This window comes from Dermacentor albipictus, chromosome 7 (genome assembly GCF_038994185.2).
Source record: "Dermacentor albipictus isolate Rhodes 1998 colony chromosome 7, USDA_Dalb.pri_finalv2, whole genome shotgun sequence".
NCBI classification, from domain to species: domain Eukaryota; kingdom Metazoa; phylum Arthropoda; class Arachnida; order Ixodida; family Ixodidae; genus Dermacentor; species Dermacentor albipictus.
In genome coordinates, this window is record NC_091827.1 from 134727992 (window position 1) to 134744080 (window position 16089).

At 44.6% G+C, this 16089-nt stretch overlaps 1 protein-coding gene across 3 annotated transcripts in view; it reads left to right on the plus strand.

The window, feature by feature from the left end:
- The window catches only part of LOC135911543 (prolyl hydroxylase EGLN3-like), a 205179-nt gene that overhangs the window by 36564 nt on the left and 152526 nt on the right, over nucleotides 1-16089 (plus strand). For all 3 annotated transcript variants that reach the window (XM_065443861.2, XM_065443862.2, XM_065443863.2), the window contains exon 2: nucleotides 10789-11074. In XM_065443861.2, coding sequence (XP_065299933.1) covers nucleotides 10789-11074 — 286 coding nt within the window. The remainder of the gene's footprint in view (nucleotides 1-10788; nucleotides 11075-16089) is intronic.

Below are 16089 nucleotides of genomic sequence, written 5' to 3' on the forward strand. Positions count from 1 at the left end.
GGCATTTGGTAGTTTGGTAGAACCCGAGCACATGAGGGTTGGGCCCACCCGCGTGTAGCCATGTGCAGCTCAGCCGTGTCTATGAAAAGGGGGATCCTACCGGTTGGTCCGATGCTGGATGTTTGGACCTTTAAGGCCCCCCGACTGAGGCAACACACCTCTTTGGCCTCTGCTTCGCATAGATGGTGCCTCCAGACTGACCCACCTGGAAGAAATCAGCAGTCGCCTTTTCCTGTCCTCCTCTTCAATCTTCATCTTTCTCTCCCACTTTCAATCTTTTCTCGGTGGCAAGGGTTGTGTGGAGTAACCAGCCTTGGTTATAACATAAATAGTTATAGTGGTTGTGTGTAGCTGGTGTTGGCAGGCCTTGTTTTACACAGTGTCACGTCCGTTTATTGGGCTGCACAGTAGGCTGCTGGCACCGCTGCTGAAATCGATTAAATCATTATGGCTGCATCAATCTCACAACTGCTTGATCATGCTCTTACATGCTCAACTTTGTCACGAAAACGAAATAAGCTTTTCCATGCGTCCACGTGATTCGCAGCGAATCCCTTGACAAGACTGTAACAACACCGTCTCCTTTTCTAGTATCGAAATGCCTTACCGAAACGCTGTGCCCTGGATTCAAAGCTACAAAATTGGCCAGTTGTGACCCTTTTCTCGAGGTCTGTGATAAAGTGCAAAATGACAGTATGACCAAACCCTTGTCATTTGGTGGCATCCCGGTCTGTTATGCCACATTGTTCCTTGAATAGCACGCAAGGAGTCATGTCAGGACAAGACCTGCTTGATTTGAGTGAAACTGAGCTTCTTGAGGGCTGCAAAGAACAGCATGTAACAAGCGTACAGCATATCAAAATCGGACGTGACAACAGAGGAATCCCAACCAAACACCTCATTCTGACCTTTTGTGCAAGCACACTACCAGTGTACATAGAAACAGGGTACATCAAAATCACAGGCTTTCTGCCGAAATTTGCCATTTTCCGCGAGGACCGTGACACCTCGTCTGGTTTTGAAATAATATTTAAGTGCATCGCTTGTCGGTTCAACCCTTGCTGCTTAGAAAATTAGTTACGAAAATTAGTTACCACTTCTTGTGGGCTCCAAAAAATAGAACTTGAGGGATTGATAGATGTCCTGCCAGATCCTGACGTATTGGTGTGGTGATTACAACACACACAATACACATTGGGGAGATTCCCAATGCAATGCAAGAGGCCAAGTAATGGAACACATCCTGTTTTCTTCAGGCATCTGCATGCTAAATATGAAATAAACAACATTTTACGGTGCAGGCAATAATACATACAGTTCCATATAACTTAAACATAGCATCCCCAATCTTAGTACCCTTTTTAGATGGAATGTTGCTATGAACCCTTATAGCAGTGATAATTTTCCTGTGTGCCTTAAATCTGAAAAAGAAACATGATCCTCCCCCACATGCCTCTTGATAGAAAATTGCTTCTGCAGACTGGGAACAATTTAAGGCAATGACAAACGAAGAGGTGCTTATAGAACATCAGCTGTCCAGAGTTTATACGTTGACTGTAATGACGCTCCGTTACAGCAGCGCAGAGTGCTGCAAACATTTTCCTACATACTCAGGATGCAGTCCTCGCCACAACACATGTGCTACAACATTGTCACACAGCGTAGCTCACGCATACACTATACAAATAAACCAAACATGATTAGGCCACTTATCCTACGATACGAGAAACATTGTCGCGATTATGACGTCCCTCATGAAGTCCTCCAGGTTGCCATAAAGCCAGAACGTTTACCCCCGTAGTGCGATTTCACACCGTTATGCAACTGGACACTAACACATTTAAAGAAAAGAGACACACAACATGAATGCATTATACACGAATTTCGCGCTCTTGACGACAAATATAAAAATTACATGAAATTTTATACTGATGGCTCTAAAAATTGGAGGATGCTTAAGCTTCGCCTTCAAGAGTGGAACGCGACAGCATTCCCGTCGACCCGCCAAGGGGTGTAAGACAATAGAGAGTTTTAGAATTGGGGGCCCAAGCGGCTTGGGGACCCAAGAAAATTGCGCGCCACAAGTGCGCATGCGCAGAACCCAAGCCAGTCTTGCGTTCTTGCGTTCGCGTTAACCCAAGACCCAAGAATCGAAAACTAGCGTGGGCCCCCAAGCCGTCTTGGGCCGCCCTCGTGGGTGACAGCGATGGCGTACAGCAGATGGTCGCAGAGCATACGTTATTTACTTCAACTGATTTTCGTCATTTCACATGGGTGAACTCGCAGTTTTTTCGCAGCGCGTCACAAGAAAACACCAACTAAGAGTACTTTGCTTCGATTGGCTTTACTTGGCTTAGAATCGCACACTTAATTCGCAATGCTAACCGGTACTAACACAGTTTCTTACATTTTATTGTTTGTTCTTCTTGCTCAAAAATGCATTCTGTTTGTTTTCACGTGTAAGAAAAGAGGTTCATTTTTTTTTCTTACAAGCGCCTTTCTATTTTCCACACTGCGGCGCCCCGAGCGCTCAACCCAACGCTGCCTGCGTTCAACCCAATCCTCAAACTCTGCTGCTCACATAGACCCAAGAGCAACCGACGCAACGCGGCTTGGGGGCCCAGAGCCTTGCGCCCCCAATTCTAAAACTCTCTAATGGGCTACGGCGCAGCGATCACTTACGAGGCGCCCCGCATCGGACGCGGTGAGCGTCGAGCAACGCAGCGTTCGGCGCGGCAACGATATGTGCGCCTGAGCAAGCAGAACGAACCAAAGAACTCGGTGTCTCGGAGGGGGAAACGATGCATGCCAGCCAAACGTCGTGATCGGCACGGGCAGAGAGATAGACAGATAGTGATCTAAAGAAAGGAGGACGCTTGATTCTGCAACCCGTGAAGGAGCAAGGCGAAGCGTCGTCAGGGGAGAGGGAGTCCGGGCTGCGACGTGCCTCGCACCGGTCCCCGCACAGCCCCAATGCGCGCGTGGCGCGCCACCTGTCGGGGCAGCACCGTACATTGACAGGAGGGGGTCTTCTGTGTTTGCCGCAAGATGGCTCTGCGTGTGCGGAAAGCGCAGAAGAAATGTAGCGGGAACGCACTTCGCTACTCGTGTAACTGCGACTTCTGTAAGTTACATGTTCATAATTACCGATACACACCGCATTATAACTTTCTACTGCTCGTTTCTAAGGCAACACCGCATTCACTAGAGGCGCTTTTGTACCACTTTGTAGTATCGAACTCGTGGCTGAGTGGTAGTGTCTCCGTCTCACACTCCGGAGATCCTGGTTCAATTCCCACCCAGCCCATCTTGCAAGTTGTTTTTTATTCATGAAGTGCCTGCCGGGATTTATCGCTCATGGCCAACGCCGCCGGCACCGATGCCGCCGACACCGGCTTTTCTGCGACACAAGCTCCTTAATGCTGTCGCATTAAAACGAAAAAAACACGTGGGTGCAGGGGCAGTAACAGAAAATTGGGAAGCAAGTATTCGATTACCACACCATGCCTCTGTCTACACAGCCGAAGTATACGCAATATGGATGGTAGTTCAAAAGATCATCACTGACAAACATGAAAACGCAGTTATATACACAGAATTATTAAGCATACTCAAGGCTCTACACGTAAAATCCGAATGTGAACCCCTGTTAGGAGATATTTTAAACACAATAATGTCAAACAAATATAACAGGTCAGTTAGGTTTTGCTGGGTACCAAGGCATGTTGGGATGCCAGGTAACGAAGCAGCAAATAGATGCGCATCAATGGCAGCATACAGAAACATAATGCAACACTTCCACATAAAGACAGTGTCGATGCGATTTGGAAGGCCTTGACGTCAAAATAGCAACATGAATGGGACCATTGTTTAAGCAACAAACTACATCATATTAAACCTGTAATTGGCAAGATGAAGTCATGCAGTCAGCAGCAACGGTTCTGTGAGGTTATCTTGTGTCGACTTCGGATTGGACAATCGAATCCTGGCCACAGCAGCCGCATTTTGATGGGGGCGAAATGCGAACACCCGTGTACTTAATTTAGGCGCACATTAAAGAACCTCAGGTGGGTGAAATTTCTGGAGTGCTCTACTGCGGCGTGCTTCATAATCAGAAAGTGGTTTTGGCACGTAAAACCCCATAATTTTTTTTGGGGGGAATGGACACACACATCTGACGCACAATTTCCTCCTTCGAAATGAAAACCCGCCAACTTGTAAAAAATGCCATGAACCTCTTAGTCATACACATCCTAATAACATGTCCACACACTGATACACAGAGACAGAGGTTTTTACACAACCTGTATAATTTCCATGTACCATTACACGCTGCTCTACTACTGGGAGATGACCCCCAAGTACCATTTACTCACCTGTTGGAATTTTTAGAGAAAACTGGTTATTTACACCAGCTATTATGTAATGCAGGTTTACCTGCTCTAGCGTTGCGTTTCCTTTTGTCTTGTGATTGGCGCAGCCTGGCCTTTGTGCCATTAAACCCAAATTAACCTACCAACCAGCAATGACATACATATCTCTAAATACTCTTAATGATTTTAATATAAATGAAGCTGTTTCTTATTTTACCACTTTTATCTTTGACACCACATTAGAGCGTAACCCACAAATGAATGAGACTCCAAAGGAAAGGCGAGTGCCCTTGAAGAAAAAGGATTGCAGGAATGCTCAGAAAAACAGAATAAAACTTGGGCATGCTAGGCCAGCCTCCAACAACTGAAAACCTTGTTAATTTCAAACATATAAAGTCCCAAGAAAGACGAACACGGTGCATTGCTTAAAGAGAAAGCTGGGGAAAATACATCACCAGCATTAATTCCATGGCACAAGAAGGAAGAGCATGAAAACGGCTGACAAAATTAACTGGCCGTCAACCTTACCTCCTGCCTTTGGTTGATGACCAAGGCAGGAGGTAAGGCCTCCTGCCTTGGTCCGGGCTCACACCCTACAACACCATTTTGAGCCTGTGTAGCTCTGAACATTATTCCAGAGTCATTCCTTGAGCAAAAACAATTAGCAGAAAGCAGACCGCTAAACAGGAAGTGTAATGAAAGTGAGCCTTACAACCGTTCATTAGCGTTGCCAAGTTCAGAGCTTCCATAAATTTTCAAAGCTCTACTCCCGGAGCCGACAAAATCATGTACGAGATGATAAGGCATGTTCACTCTGACGCTCAAATGGCACTGCTGTCTCTCTTTGATACTATTTGGGCAACTGGGTACTTTCCACTTGTATGGAAAGAAGCCATTGTAGTACCCATTTCAAAACAAGGTAAAGATACATCTCCAGTGGAAAATTAGCACCCCTTTGCATTAACAGGTTATCTGCATAGTTTATGAAAAAAATGATAAATCGCAGGCTTTTACACTTTCTTGAATTAAACAAACTACTCGATCCATATTAGTGTGGTTTTAGAGGACCTCATTCTACAACAGACAGACTTGTTCATATAGAAGTAAACATTTGCAGTGCTTCTATACACAAACAGTTATTTGTGTCTGTCTTTTTCGATGTGGAAAAAGCATATGATACAATGTGGCGGTATGAAATATTGCAAGATCTTTGAGAAATTGGTGTTCCCAGGAAAATTCTTAACCTAATGGAAAGCTACTTATCAAATCACACTTCCGTTTTAATTAGGTAATGCTTTATCTATACAATTCGCACAAGAAACTGGGGTGCCGCAGGGAGGCGTACTCAGCTGTAGACTTCTTATCATAAAAATGAGCTCCTTGTATTTTGGGGGTCTGACCAGTACTCTTGGGACAAGGTAGCGTCAACACAGTAGTGCAAACAATCATAAGGGCATTTATTGCACCTTTTATTGACTAATGCCTGCTAGCCGAGTTGCTATCCACAAAACATGCCGATGAGCATGTGACAAATCTATGAAGTCCGCCTCACTGCTACCGGATAGTGAGTGAATATGTTTGCCCCATGCTTGACACCAACACCTGTTCTTTCACATCTTTGGTCATGCGAACGGTGGCACGTTTGAACGATCATGTTGGTCCACTCCGGTGTAGGCCTCGCAAGATGGTCTTGCAGAAGCATGGACCAGTGCATGTATGGAAGGTCCCCGCCCTAGCCAACCCCGAGCCAAAGAGGTGGAGCCCTGTCACTCCCAACTAACCCCGCCATTAGGTGGTGTTAGCAGCTCAACACTACTATGCAGCCGCACCTACCACTGATGTAAAGCCATGCAGTGAAGCCGGATTACAGGAGGCTGAAGCCATGCAGGGAGAACAACATATCAGGGGACACAAGAGGGTTGCGCATCCCCACAGTGTTTAACAGTACTGTTCAGTATATGTTATTCTGTGTATGGAGATGATGTACAGATTGGTTCCAAGTCATGTAACCTTGTAAATCTGTGAGTGACGCATTCAAATTGGTCTTAAAAAAGTGTCGAAATGGTCCAGTGAAAATGGCATTAAATTAAGTGCAAATAAAAGCTCTTGTGTTCTACAGGGTCTGTCCCAAAACTTCCTGGAATGATTTTAGTAGTCGGCAACACCACCTGGCGGGGTGGGGCTTTGGGCAGAGCAGTTACTAGTCTAAGCTTCGAAACAAGACTGGTCACAATTGCCTGCGGGCACTTCAGGCAGGTTGCGCTCCGTGCAGAGGTATCTACTGCATCCTCGCCAAAAAAAAAGCTCCCACGTTCAGGAAGTAGTCGCCATGGATGATGAAAATGAGAACGATGATGATGGCGAAGACATTGCAAAGCATGTGCAGGAGTAGCAGACAAACTAGCAACACGAAGCTCGCACACTGGCCTGCGCACGTCACAGTTATGTGTGTTCACGTGCGCAGCTGTGTTTACATCCTTCTTTGGTGCATCTCGTTGCTCTCTGAAACTGAAACTTGGACTCGTCGGTCCCAAATAATTACCCTGTCACGCTTGCCAATGATGTTTTGTGCCACGATTACTGGGTCATTAGCTACTAATTGCAGCAGAAAGGGGTGAAAGCAGGCTGGTAAACAAGCAATTGGCAATTACGGTGTCGATTCTACGAACACTAGAGGAGAGATGCTGGTAGTATTCACAGAAAGAAATAAGCTTCAAATAATGAACACGTTTTTCAGGAAACGTAGCAACAGAAAGTTGACCTGGAAAAGCCCTAATGGTGAAACAAAGAATGAACTTGATTTCATACTTTCTACTGATCCCAGCATAGTGCAGAATGTAGAAGTGATGGGTAGGGTAGAGTGCAGTGATCATAGGTTAGTGAGGGCTAGGATTCACCTCAATTTGAAGAGAGAAAGAGTAAACTTGGTCAAGAAAAAACAGGTCAACTTAGAGGCAGTAAGGGTAAAAGCAGACAAATTTAGGCTGGTACTTGCAAACAAATATGCAGCCTTAGAACAGAGAGATGATGATGATGACGTAGAGGTAATTAATGAAACTGTAACTAGGTTGGCTTCAGAGGCAGCAATTAAAGTGGGAGGCAAGGCACCAAGGCAACCAGTAGGCAAGCTCTCCCAAGTAACTAAGGACCTAATAAAGAAACCACAAAGAATGAAAGTGTCCTACTCTAGAGATAAGATAGAATTCGCAGAACTGTCAAAACTGATCAACAAGGTGAAAATAAGTGATATGCGAAACTATAATGTGAAAAAGACTGAAGAAGCTGTAAAAAACGGACGCAGCCTGAAATCATTGAGAAGGAAACTTGGCATAGGACAAACCAAGATGTATGCACTGAAAGATAAGCAGGGTAATATCGTCAACAATCTTGAAGATATAGTAAACGAAGTGGAAGAATGCTATACTGACCAGTACAGAGGTTCCACAGCTTCCTTAATTCTACACAAGAAAAGCAGGAAGATACCTAGAAAGAAAGGGGTCAGACAGGGAGACACAATCTCTCCAATGGTATTCACTGCACGCTTGAAGAAGTATTCAAGCTATTAAACTGGGAAAGCTTAGGAGTAAGGATCGACGGTGAATATGTCGGCAACCTTCGGTTTGCCGATAACATTGTTCTATTCAGCTACAGTGCAGACGAATTACAACAAATGATTGAGGACCTTAACAAAGAGATTGTGAGAGAGCAAGGGGGGTTGGGGGGGGGGGGGGAGTGTTAAGAAAGTAAGGCAAAAGCAGTCGCATGTTTCTTGTGTAAGGTATCGTGCGATGTTAACATCACATTTTATGATGGTTTCTGCATGATACTTTGACTAAGCAAGCTAAAGTGCTGCAAGGAGGAAGGATATATATGTAAGAATTTTCAAAGGCACAGGCGTGACTAATAGATGTGGGAAGCTTCACGTCAAATATCCAAGAACAACAACTCAGTCTGTACTGGGTGAGAGAACACGCTAACACAATTAGGACTAGTTGCAGACGCGGACTAAAAGAACATATACGACGGACAGTGTCTGTCGGTCGTACATGTTCTTTTAGTTCACGTCTTTGTAGTGCTGTTTCTTTTTCATGTATCGTGTTTATTTTGTTTTGCATTAAAATGTTGTGTAAAAACACAGATTAAGAAGTATGAAGACCTATTTATTTTCTAACATGTTTTCTACACCAGGACCAGTTGGTGTTAACTAGTGCCAGCACCTTTTTCACTGCAACACATCAGGGCAGCAAAACTTCGACACTTTCAGTGGTCTGTAGGAAAATAAATAACAGCTGGTTCTTGTTCGCTACTGTGTCTGAGAGAAATAAAGTAAGAACACCTGAAAATGTTCATTCTAGTGCAGTGAGGGGGTTAACTCTTTCGTTACCATGCCTATTCAAATCGATCGCAAGTGAACGATGCCTTAGAGCGCCAATTTCGACTTATTGGAGCCATTTTTTATCCATATAAGGTAATGCAGTAAGTACAGGCACTGCACTTTCAGAATCAGTTAAAATTTTCGCACTCCGGCGATGTTGCGATTTTTGATAGACCTTCTTGCAAACTAACGTGCGTATGTCGTGGCGAAAAGAAGCGTGGCTGTCACCTTCTGCTGCGCTCAAGAAAAAAGCATGCTGCTTAGGATTAGACCGCACTAGCATCAAAGTTTTGTAATCAGATGACTCCCAGCATGTCACGAAATAAATTATATCGTCGGCTTTACCTAAGTCCAGCAGTGCTAAGCGGTGATAATTAACCGAAAATGACGCCACCCGTTCACTAGTGAGCTTTAGTTTGGAGTCTGAGTCATTTTATTCTGCCCAAGTGTATTTCTGAAGGTCCGCCACATGTCCAACATGTGGATCCTGCTTTTGCAGCCAATTTCCAAGAGTTTCGGTGATGCTTCTCTCGTAAAATCCTGGCAAGGGCCACTGCCAGTGTCACTGCACAGTTATTGAAAGTCGCTCCTATGGCGTCGTCCTGTGCTGCTGTATTGCGAAAAAGGCATCGTGATCAAAACTATACTGCACCCGCACTTCAATTTAGTGATGATGACTCGAGCTATGATTCCGAAGGTGACAGCAAAATGGATTCAAGCTCTGACGGCAACAATGTTTTGAGTCAGCATGGGACATCCGCAGCTGTTCACCGGGAAGTTTCCTTTATGGCCTTGAGCGGTCTCCTTCCTTGTGGGTGCTTATCTGCTCACCTTTTTCCACGACCTGAGAGCTCCACTGATTATCTTCAGGGTGCATACTTCGCTTGGTTATGATGTGCTGCCATCGACAGCAATGAAACTATCGTTTACGCCAAGAAGGCCATGGCACATCTCGACTCAACACTACGGATCAGTGCAAGACAGTTCACAACGGTGTGGGATTTTTTCTACTGTTCTTCTCTGCAGAGGTGATAAAGACAGTGTGAAAAAATGCAAACAGATATGCTTGGATGCATAACCTTGTAGTTAATAATAATAATATATGGGGTTTTACGTGCCAAAACCACTTTCTGATTATGAGGCACGCCGTAGTGGGGGACTCCGGAAATTTTGACCACCTGGGGTTCTTTAACGTGCACCTAAATCTAAGTACATGGGTGTTTTCGCATTTTGCCCCCATCGAAATGCGGCCGCCGTGGCCGGGATTCGATCCCGCGACCTCGTGCTCAGCAGCCTAACACCATAGCCACTGAGCAACCACGGCGGGTAACCTTGTAGTTGCCCAGCTATGCTGAAAGCGATTGATCCTGGAAGAGGCACATGACTCTAGATGAACTGGTGAAGTACATTCCTTGGACTTCTCATCGGACCATCCTCAGAAGATGCCAAAAGCAGAACTGCAAAATGTGTTACGAGGAAGTTGAACAAAAACCATATGTGTTGTGGGAAAATTTGGAGGGCACCTAATCTTCACAAAATCCTGAAACTGCTTCACCGCATGGCATGAGCGAATACCTGGTCTTAGTTTCGCTTCTTTATCCAAAGAACGGCGGTGCACCGAGCATTTATTTTTTCAGACACTATTCCGGGGTTATTTCCCTTTAAAATGTATATTCTGAATGCTCTTTGATAATAATATTTCTGTAGATATGTTTTTTATTATTGTTTTTATCAACAGGCAGCAAAATCTAGAATTTTTTTGTTTTACCTAATATTTTTTTTTTTGGCAATGTATATCTTTGGAAAGAACATTTCATTGTGTACTATATACTATGCAGCAATGTGTGCTGGAATATTATTTGTAGTTGTAAATCATATTTTTCAGAAACATAAAAAACAACCATTTTCTTGCGGTAACGAAAGAGTTAATGATTGTGCAACAACAATGTTAGGTTGGATTCTTGGAACATTCAGATATAGGTGGGGATTTGGAGCTTTTTATTTTGAGAAAATTTCAGGTGTGATAAATGTAATGCGCAGCACCCTCCAGCACCCGTGTCTCCGCCGCCGCTGCTTCCGGCTTCGCCTGCGCCCCCTATTGTGCCAGGCGCTGTGCCTCCGGTGATGCCCGCCGCAGTTGTGGAGCCACCAGCGTCTTCAACGGCACCATCAGTGCTCCCAGATGCTGCCAGCATTGCTGCAGACATTCAAAATTATGACCCCAATGACCCGGTCAACCAGGCTTGGTGGAACGACACCCTGTCCTCTTTAGGACTCAGCGCTGAGGGCGGCCCTGGTGGTGGCAATGATGGTGACTTGGCCAATGGTAAGAAGAGCAAGAACTGTCCTGTGTGCATTAGGCTTACACTTGCCAAGTTTCATGATTTTATTCTGATGTGTTGGATTTTTAGAGCTTGTTTACGATTGTCATAGTGACACAAATAATTCTAGGAATTTTCATTTCAGAATCAGAATCAGAATTTATTATTAGAAGTTGGGTTACATTACAAGTATTTAGTATACATAAGAAGGTCCCATAGTCAAAGATTGTATTGGGACCTCCTGTACAAAAACAGTTATTATAGTTAAGGGGGGATGAGGGTCTTGAAAACTTTTTTTAAATTTCTTAACGTATCTTCCTGAAAATTCGCATGCAGATATATCTTTCAATGCTGATTCCAAATATATATTCAGATTTGATATATCTCATTTAGAAATGAAGATATCGCAAAATAACTTATCCCACATAGGTCTTTTGTTACGGGCCATTATGGTAATTTCTTAATTAAAAAAACTAGTTTTAAAGAATAGCTGTCATTTCCAAGGACCCACTGCACATCCTAAAGCTAAAGAAATTTTTTAAAAGGCATCATATAGGTCATGAATGAATAACAAAGTAGGAAGAAAAAAACAATGCAGGAGTAATTAGCTTACACCTGACCTAATTGCTAGTCTATTGGGTTTAATGAAAAATGGAAAGCTTTAGGATGCAGCTGAGGTTTCACTGAAAAAAATGATACCTAATTCAATAAAATCAGTTGATGCAAACATTATGAAAAGTTCCGTAAGGCAAAGGCATTTGATCGAAAAAGCAAAGCTGAGAAAATTGCATTCAAAGTTTTGCTTACTCTGCCACTTTTGTTTACCTATCACATGGAAAAATTTAATGCTTTAGCATGCAGCCCAGTCATTACTGAACACAATAACACCAAACTCACAGAAATCTGTTCATGTAAAGATTGTGAAAACTTCTGTATTGAGTTGGCACTTGACAAAAAAAAAAGCTCAAAAAGTTACCTGCTATTTTCTATGAATCTGCCACACATTCACAAAAGTCCTGGGCAGTAGTCCTGGGTTCTGTCAGGCTTGTGTTTCTTGGCCATCCTCTTCTTCACCTTTTCAGCATTGGTGTGATTTTTATCAGACCTGCACAGCCTCTGTTTATCTTTCTCAAGGCTCCTACGAATGAGGCAGCTCCCAGGACTGTAACCAAGCTGTGCTGCAACAGCTCTGCTGGTTGCTGCCATTCCTTGGTTGAAGCGAGAAATTGCTTCTGCAACAGCTCTTTCAACAGCCAGCAAAGAGTCATGCGTGTTCTTGGAGCTTTGGCTCCAAATGACAGAGTGTAGGCACTCGATGGCGTTCTGTGTCATGCCATCTTTGCAGCGCTCCAAGAGGGCCTCGTCGCCCAGCCTTGCGAAGATTGGCTCAAGAGCAGTGCGAACGTGGCCTGGCAGAGGGTTTTTGTGTGGTGGCGGCTCCACTTGGTTCGCCAAAGCACGATTGAAGGCACACCACGAAACAACCCCTTGAGGACAGCAACTGTGGTCTGGGGCTTCATCTGTCGAGGTCATGTGCAACAGCGTGGCATGCACTGCCTTTTTCATGCCTGCAACGTCGTGGCTGTGGCTCCGCAAGGCATACCCATAGTAATTCGTAATTTTCTTTATCTTATCTTGGGTGAGGTTGCCCTTTCCGCCAAGAGATTCTCCTTGTGCCTTCTTCTTCTCAACCAAGTTGCAAAGAGCCGTCCCCATCCGCTTGTGGACATGGTTCAAGCAGTCTTTCTTTTCAATGGATATATATCCATACACTTCTCCTGAGGTCAATGCATGAAAGGTGCGGCTATCACCATCAGAAAGTATAGTTGTGTACCGCAACCCATTTTTTTCCAGAGACCTGTTGAACAAAATGATAGCTGCTTCAGTCTCCATCCGGCCGGCATTGCAGTCGATGTTTTTCATGCACTTGTGGTTCACAGCCCAGTCACCGTACCCATCATCACTGGGATCAGGTGCCCCTTGGCACCCACGACAGTACCTCGAGAGCACAACATGGTCCAGTACTAGGCCAGTGTATAGCTCTATGATGCAGCCTACTGCAATATTTGAATTGTGACCACGTGTTTTCCATGTGCCATCAAATATAACATCTACATTTCCTGGTGGATTCAGGAAGTTCTTGTACATGTCCTTCACCACTTTGACGCTTGCTGCTTCTGTAGCAGTAGCTACTGCCTGGCAAGCTTTCACCATGGTGTCCATATGCCCCCTGAAAGTCTTGTGGTGAAGTCCTCGGTGAGAGAGGTTCATGGTGGCACAAAAATCTGCTAGGGCAGTCGCTCCCTTGTCTATACTTTGAATTCCCTTCATTGCCCGCAAATTGACTTCAAAGGGCGTGATGTTGGATTTCCCGGGCACTCGTGGCGACGAGAAGTGCCGCTCGGCGAAATCGCAATTTGAGCATGTGAGCTCCAACTTCACTGCTAGGCCGTATTCTCTCTCACTGCACTTTGCGAGTTGGAGAGTGGTCATCCCACACTTGCTGCAGCTTGTGGACACAAACATCTTCTTTAGCACTGAGAGATCAACGATGATGTACTCTGTGCCGCGATCGTCATCTTCACTTGCTGTGCCGACGTTCATTAGCTCGAACTTGCGGGAAGTCGTGGACTGCTTCGCCAATGAAGTTTTAATGTTGTCTGCGTAATTTTCGCGCCCCGCGCACTCCGCCTCCGTGAAAAACACCGTGTCGAAGCGTTGAGCACGCGAGCTCGGTTCAGCCGCGTCCGTCGGCACCGAAGCGGCGTGCGGAAACGCCGAAGTCAACGTTAGGCTTAGGTCAGCCGGCTCGGCCGCTTCCGACGACACGGAATCCGAAGCGACTTGCAGCGTCTCAAAAGTTGGCATTTTCGACGGGCTTAGTCCAGGCGCATCCACCGGCACTGCACAGACTTGCGGTAACGAAGTTGACACTGATCGGCACTGTCCAGCCGCGTCCACAGGCGAAGCTAGCGTCGGCGGGGTTTGTTCAGCCGCGTCCACCGGCGAAGCTGTTGTTGGCGAGCTCAGTCCTGCCGCATCCACCAAGGGCACAGCAGCTTGCGGCATCACCGAAGCTGTAGTTCTCGACGATGTAGCGCTGTTCTTATTCCATGCGCGTCTCTTTTTGCCGACTGCTTTTCGCGTGCTTGCTTTCAAGCGCGCGTCTCGCGCCGTGACACACGGAACAAAGCAACCAGGCACGCAAAAGCAAGAAATTCGTGGTTAAAAGAAGCGACCCAATAGCCAAAATATCTAGAAGAACGATAAAGAAAAAGGCAGAACGAAAAATACTAGGAAACAAAGAGGAGCTCGAAAAATGATGTGCGTGCAGGCGAAAGCAGACGACGTGAAGGAGTCGAACAACGCGGCCGCGGAAGGCGAAGCATACGTCACGGCCAATCAGAGGGCTGCGCCTCGAGGAGGCGCCCGGTTCACCCAATCAGCGGCTGTCTCGCGACGATTTCCCGCTTGAGGACGGGTGCCAATCCCTCCGCTGCACGAGGGTCTACAGCGTTGCCGAGGGGCGCCAGAATGGAGAGCGGGAAACCAGCTTTCAAACAAGACCAAGATGGCGCCGATCGGTTCGCGTCGCGCGGAGCTACGGCAGCTTGAAAATGAGGCAAATCTTCGCGCTTGGCGTTCAATTTCGGCTCACCGACGTTTATAAATTACCGTTTATTTTATACTTTGAGTAGGAATTGCGCCATAATATTTTGTAGAGGCATAGTTGGGACATTAAAGACTTCAAAAACGCAATTTTTGAAAATTGCCATTTTTGACCATTTTTCGCGATTTCAAGACCCGCGTCCCCCCTTAACATCTCAAAGCAACAGTAGCATATAAGAAAGTATACAAGCAATAAGAAAAGAACGGTTACAGAACAAAATACAGAATTGATTACAAATAATAACATAGTATAGCATATGTCATGGTAGCAGAAAAAATTGTGTGGGAACAAAATATCATAACTGCAAGTCGGCCTAGTTGGAACAGAGTCATCTTAAAACTTTTTGTGCGCAAACAAACAGGGACGAAGAATAGGGGCAACACAAGGACGAGCGCTTTCTAACAACTGGTTTTATTTTTGAAGAACTGGAACTATGTACTAACGTACTATATGTACTATTGAACTACATGTACTGTTTACGTGCTCTCTTAACTTGATCGCGCAGATCTGCGGGTATCATATGTGCTATAGGCGGGCTCTGTTGACTAGATTGCGCAGATCTGTGTGTATTTAAGCAGGTAGTTCTTAAAAAATAAAACCAGTTGTTAGAAAGCGCTCGTACTTGTGTTGCCCCTATTCTTCGTCCCTATTTGTTTGCGCACAAAAAGTTTTAAGATGAACAATATATCAACAGCTTATTTACAACAACAAAATAAAAAAAAGAAAAAGCGAACAAATACAGACTACAGTAATCCTTGCCATTAATCTGGCAATAAAAAAATGCATTCTTAGTTCTCTTTTAAATTGTGATAAAGATCTTGCATTTTTCATTATGAGATTTTTCATTATTTGCATCTGGTTTAGAGCAAAACTGACTTTAAAAAATATTTACGGCAAATTCAGCATGCATGTTGGAATCGCTGTCAAGCAAAGCTTTCTTGAAATTTGTCAATTAAATATTGCACAAAAAGACACGACATGTGCAATGCTGGTTCAACGCACATTAAAATCTATGTGAAGCTAGACATTCATGAAGTGGCAGATAAATGCTTTGTACTAGAGGTGTGCAAATATCAAAAGTTTCTAATATGAATCGAATTTGAATACTTAGCTTCAAATATTGAATAATGATATGCACATGCATTTATTAATATAGCAAGTTGGGCTAAATTGTTATCTTGGAACATTGTGAAATGCAATTTATGAAGTTATGTACATCAATCTAGGAATCCCATAATACATACAAGGTGTGTTACAGTTACATTGCAGCCTATCTCATTTTGAAATAAAATCTGTCATTTTCATTTGCACTGGTGCTCTTGAATCACAGAAAGTAACAAAGCTGTCCAG